The following is a 6,000-nucleotide window of genomic DNA, read 5'->3' as shown; positions in this document are numbered from 1 at the left end:
AGTATCTAAATACTATGAACAAGTTAAAGAGAGCTGACCTGAGTGTGTGTGTGTGTGTGTGTGTGGTGTGAGCGCGCGTGTGTGTGCGTGTGTGTTTGTAAAACTCAGCAGTATTAGTGATGACACAGAGACACCAGATTCCGTCATTCTATTTCACACATTACTCTAGCATTTATTCACGCACACATACTGCCCTTCAACCACAATGTGAGAACTACTTTTCTTCTTTTTCTTTAAAGAGAGGGAGACAGAGAAAGAGAATGAGAGAGGTAGCGGCCTGTTGTAGCCTGAGGGGACGGCCTGTGTGTATGTGTGTGAGCGTGTGTAGATTACATTAGTTGTGTTACTGCTGTACGCTTTAGAAATACGAGAGCCTTTCCTATTCCACACACCTGCAGGGACACACACACACCAACACACACACACACACACACACACACACGCGCAGCTCACTTGATAGGGCTCATATTCAATTTGACCCTCTAATCTAAACCAAGCCAGAGGCACCTACGCTCAATCATTCTAAAGAACGAAGGCTAGGCAACGAACGAGAAAGGGAGAGAACAGAGAGAGAGAGAGGGAAAGAGCAGAGAGAGAGAGAGAGAGAGAGAGAGAGAGAGAGAGAGAGAGAGAGAGAGAGAGAAAGCAAAGAGCAAGAGAGAGAGTGAGAGCAGAGAGTGAGTGGAGAGGAAACGTATGGAAAATAACATGAGCCTTATAATTAAATATTCCTTTCAGACATGAGAATGACTGAACGGAATGCACGGAGCAGGGAAAGAGCAGAGAGCAAGCAAGAGAGAGCGAGTGAGAGAGAGAGAGAGAGAGAGAGAGAGAGAGAGAGAGAGAAACTTGAGTCTGCTCAACTCACCAGCTCCAATAACCTCCTCTATTTTGACAAAGGAGACATCAATCTCTTTGGCGAACTCCCGAACAGCCTCATTGGGGTCCTCGTATGTAAATGGGTCAATGTACACTTTGACACCTGAGAGACCATGGTAACCAGATTAAGATGACAAAACACAGACAACAACACCATGACATAAACAAAACAGCCACAATACCAAAACATCACATGACCGTACTTTACAATTTGACCATCAGCACATTCTAATTTTTCTCAAACAGACTTCTCACAGACTACCATGAATTCCAACCTCTTCTCCAGCTTCTTAAAGTTTGCACAAAGCAGCGGTATAGGTTAAGTGGAATATGAAATATGGTGGAGCGTATGTAAGATATGGTATAGGATATGTTTGATAATGTTACATTGTTTTTTCAGATGTGATGTGATTTGGGGTATAATTATTTACCTTGTCCAATTCGATACTGTCCATTCTTATCAAGCTCAGGGTCTTTCATTCTGCTATGTCTCCTGAGAGAGAGAGAGAGAGAGAGAGAGAGAGAGAGAGAGAGAGAGAGAGAGAAATGTCACCACCCATATTTATTTAAACAAAAAGATTCCTTGAGACTTACATCTGTCCTTCTATGCTATTAAAATACTAAGAGAGAGAGAGAGAGAGAGAGAGAGAGAGAGAGAGAGAGAGAATTAGATAGAACTAATATTATTACTGATGATAACGATGTTTATATTCCAGTATAACAGAGTAAATAAGTGAGACAGTGAGAAAAATTTGGGATCATCGAGGAAAAATCTGGCCTGCTTCTGAATTCACAGAGGGAGAGAGAAGGAGTGTGTGTGTTGAAGGGTGAAGGGGCAGGTTTGGGGTTTTTAAACAGTTACCCCTGTGTCAGCTGCAGACATGTTTTGTTTGACAAAGTTCTTTTCCCATGATTCTTGTGAATTTGTCACCTCTCCCTTACCCTCTCTCTCCCTCCTCCTCCATATTTTTCTCTTTCCCTCCATCCTTTATTCCTCCCTTGAGAACTCCCTCCAGCTGTCTCCCTCTCCAAGTTTTTCTTTCCCTCTGTCTCTAAGGGGTGAACTAATCTGTGTAAGCATGTGTCTCTGTGTGTGTGTGTGTGTGTGTGTGTGTGTGTGTGTGTGCATGCTTGAGAGTGTATGTCTGTTTTTCTACGTACGTATGTGTGTGTTTGTGTGTCTGTGCATGTTTGAGAATGCCTGTCTTTGTGTAACTGTTTGAGAAAGTTCATGTGTGTGTGTGTGTGTGTGTGTGTGTGTGTGTGTGTGTGTGTGTGTGTGTCGGTGTCCGTGTCTGTGCTCTCTCACTCTGGCTATTAAATTTCAGGGCTGAGACAACATCTTGGGATACGAGTCAGTCAAACGCACCAGAGAGTCTCCAAACATGATCAAATATGCCCCTCTTATCCTGTTCAACCCCTATACCCCCACCCACCCACCCTCTCTTTCACTCTCTGTCTCTCTCTCCCTCTCTTTCTCTAGTAGGATAGAAATAGCCATGGGTGCGGGTTCCTCTTTCTACCTCTGTCTGCTCTGTGTGTGTGTGTGTGTGTGTGTGTATGTGCGTGTGTGTGTGTGTGTGTGTGACTCTCGAGGTCAAGCCCATTGTTTCAGAGTGCAGTCCTATGGAGAAGGTCCAGGGTGGCTGCATCCTGTCTTTCCCCTCTAAACCCAGTCAGAGCACCGCTCATTTAACCACAGGCACATATACACATACCACCTATACGCAGAGCAGTGGCACATAGACCATATACACATACCACCTATACGCAGAGCAGTGGCACATAGACCATATACACATACCACCTATACGCAGAGCAGTGGCACATAGACCATATACACATACCACCTATACGCAGAGCAGTGGCACATAGACCATATACACATACCACCTATACGCAGAGCAGTGGCACATAGACCATATACACATACCACCTATACGCAGAGCAGTGGCACATAGACCATATACACATACCACCTATACGCAGAGCAGTGGCACATAGACCATATACACATACCACCTATACGCAGAGCAGTGGCATATAGACCATATACACATACCACCTATACGCAGAGCAGTGGCACATAGACCATATACACATACCACCTATACGCAGAGCAGTGGCACATAGACCATATACACATACCACCTATACGCAGAGCAGTGGCACATAGACCATATACACATACCACCTATACGCAGAGCAGTGGCACATAGACCAAAAGCAATTATACATACTCTGCAAAAGCCAACGAGGGAAAACATTACCCATAAGAGAATTTCTCTCTGTTCATTTCTTTCCATCCGTTTTGCCTGCCAACCCTGTCTCATCCACACCCTCACCTTTATGCTTCCTTTAATTACTCCATTACTAAAATCCTTCTCTTTCTTGTTCTTTCCTCTCTCTCTCTCTCTCTTGTGACTCACTGATTTAAACTGTCTCCTGACTCCTAAATGAACTTTAAGGAAACTGGCATTTCAGACATCCTCCTTTCCTCCCTCTACCTCGTTTTGAACCGCTATTATGTTTCAAATAGAAATCCAATAAATAATTTTAAACGCGTTTTCAAACATTTCCTCTCCGTTTTAAGTGCTGTAATCCAGTAATCTTCATTCCCAGCCAAAGTTTCCTATTGGCCAACGCACTGGTGCCTTAGTACTGCCCTAATCCGCTGCACTGAGCCAATCAAAGCCTGATTGATTGTTAATACACAGAAAGTGTTGGTGCTGATTTAGAGAATTAATGAGCTGCTAAAGAGGTCCCAAGTACACTTTCATCCCATCCTCCCCGATTTCAACTGTATCCATCCCAGTCTTACCGGAAGCAGAACATGGCAACAGTCACCACGGTGATTAGAACAACAAGTCCCATAGCAATCAGCACGCCCATCACAATAATGTGATGGTGAGATTCATCCTCTGAAAAACAAAAAGAGGGATAGATAGACGACAAAAAAAGAGAAAGGCAAAGAAGCAGAGGGCAACATTAGTATACAGACAAAGAAAAGAAACACAGCTTCTTTAAATCCAAAAATAAATGTGTTTGTGGCTGAGTGCGGACTGATTCCACACACTGAGCTCTACACCCTGGAGGCCGAGCTACAGCCTGGGATTTTCCTCACCGTCAGGCTGGGTGCGGAAGGTGGTCACTTGGCTGAAGTAGCCGTAGCCGGCCATGGTGCGCGCTCGGACCTGCACGTCATATGAGGTGCCCCGACGGAGATCGTTCAACACGACGACATTGCTTTTGCTGGTTATGTAATGCCAGCCTTGACCCTCGTCTTGCTGTTCCTAAAGGTCGAGAGGTCAAAGGTATAAAACAGGTCAAACATGAGACGGAGGAGATAACTTTTAAGAATCTCTCATAGGATTATTTGTCTGCTTCTCCAGTCATTTCAGTTAGTCTATGCAAATCCTTTTCCCTCTCTAATGGTCTTTAATCTTGTCTTTTTCTGTATCTGTCATCCTCTTCCTCTACTCTTTCCGCCAGGTCCGCACTCTTCTCTCTCTCTCTCTCTCTCACCTTGGGGCAGTAGCGAAGCTGATACTCCAGTATGCTGTAGTTGGGCTGGGCAGGCACGGGCCAGCTCAGAGTAATACTGTTCTCTGAGACTTTAGTCGGCTTAATGCCCGACACTGGAACTGGAACTGTACACACACACACACACACACACAATAAAATAACAAGCACAAAAAGTGAGTTAACAGATTCTCTAGCAAGCAAGTTATAAACATTTACATTTATATAATACATAACAGCACAACAGATACACACACACACACATATATGCACACACACACACTCTCTCTCAGTCTCTCTCTCTCTCACCGTCTCGACTGGTGGTGATGTTGACACTCTCTCCGGCGGGTTGTGTGTTACTCTGTCTGCTGACGGCGTTGTGGGCCAGGACTGTGAAGGTATAGGTGGTGTGAGGGAGGAGCCCCCTCACCACCACCCGTCTGCCCAGCAGTCCGGCCTGAGCGGGCCGGTAACTCACGCCATCTCCACAGGGCACACACACACTGTCACAGCGCACACACTCTATGCTATAGCTCAGGTCTGTCCTTCCACCACGCTCCAGAGGCTCACTCCACTCCAGAGTCACCGTGGTGTCATTAATCTGAGTCACAATGCTGCGAGGTGCTGACGGAGGCTCTGATACACACACACACACACAAACAACGAAACAAACACACAGACACACAGAAACGGTGATAGAACTGTTAGTAGGTCCATATAGTGCGTCTGTGTTTTTATTAAATACAGAATGCCAAAGCACTGTTGTGCTTTAACAATATGGCTTTTCATGTTGTGAGTCATAAGCTTTTACATGTGTGTATGTAAGAGGATCACAGACAGAGAAGAAGTCATGAAAAAAGAAATACACACAAAACAGAATGAGTTGCAGACAGAATGAATGACAAGAATGAGAAAATACAGAGATTGTGTGTCACCTTATGTCTCATTTGAGGTCACACACAGAAAGAGAGGGAGAGACAGAGAAAGAATGGAGTTTCCAATTTCGTCCAGTGTTGTTCAGTTGACACGACTGTCGTTAAATGCTGACTCAACGTGCCATTACCATTTCCTTAAGACTGTTAATTACACAATGCCAACCTGAGAGACCGTTAAGGAGGCGTGTTTACTGGGCCCTAATCCAAAGGCTGATGCACTTAAAAGGGGGTGTGCCCCAGGGCTCCTATTTAAAGGGGAGGGGCCGAAGGGCGGGAAACCCTGCTGGTATTTGATTTCGGCCACATTGTTTAAGGATAAATGAAAGCCCATTAAAGCTCGGTCTGTTCTAATGCCTTAATAATATATTAGCTTCCAGACTCCTCTGGTCCAACCAGGCTACTTACAGAGACAAAAGCTTTTAAAGACAGAGCGTGGTACAGACAGCAGGGACAGAGGGGCCAGAGGCATGGAAATGAAGGCACAGCCTTCCCAATATGCAAACCAAGGGTTGGGGAGAGAGAGCAGAAAGACACAGAGAAAGAGAGAAAGAGAGAGAGACAGAGAGAGTGAGAGAGACAGAGAGAGAGAGAGAGCAAGTTAAAAGGGTGAAACCGGAGGGAGTAAGATGAAAAGGGGGGACTGAGACAGTGAGATAGAGGGATT

General features: G+C 45.1%; 1 protein-coding gene across 1 annotated transcript in view; it reads right to left on the bottom strand.

Moving 5' to 3' along the window:
* Nucleotides 1–6,000, bottom strand: part of ephb4b (eph receptor B4b) — a 31,432-nt gene that overhangs the window by 6,196 nt on the left and 19,236 nt on the right. Inside the window, exons 6-11 of the mRNA XM_030775914.1 lie at nucleotides 4,711–5,037; nucleotides 4,405–4,529; nucleotides 4,004–4,172; nucleotides 3,701–3,800; nucleotides 1,311–1,372; nucleotides 869–982 (exon numbers count right to left, since the gene is read on the bottom strand). Coding sequence (XP_030631774.1) covers nucleotides 869–982; nucleotides 1,311–1,372; nucleotides 3,701–3,800; nucleotides 4,004–4,172; nucleotides 4,405–4,529; nucleotides 4,711–5,037 — 897 coding nt within the window. The remainder of the gene's footprint in view (nucleotides 1–868; nucleotides 983–1,310; nucleotides 1,373–3,700; nucleotides 3,801–4,003; nucleotides 4,173–4,404; nucleotides 4,530–4,710; nucleotides 5,038–6,000) is intronic.

The sequence above is a fragment of the Chanos chanos genome, chromosome 5 (assembly GCF_902362185.1).
Source record: "Chanos chanos chromosome 5, fChaCha1.1, whole genome shotgun sequence".
In the NCBI taxonomy this organism is placed as follows: Eukaryota; Metazoa; Chordata; class Actinopteri; order Gonorynchiformes; family Chanidae; genus Chanos; species Chanos chanos.
The sequence above is the reverse complement of the archived record's forward strand: the minus strand, read 5'-3'. Positions and strand labels throughout refer to the sequence as shown.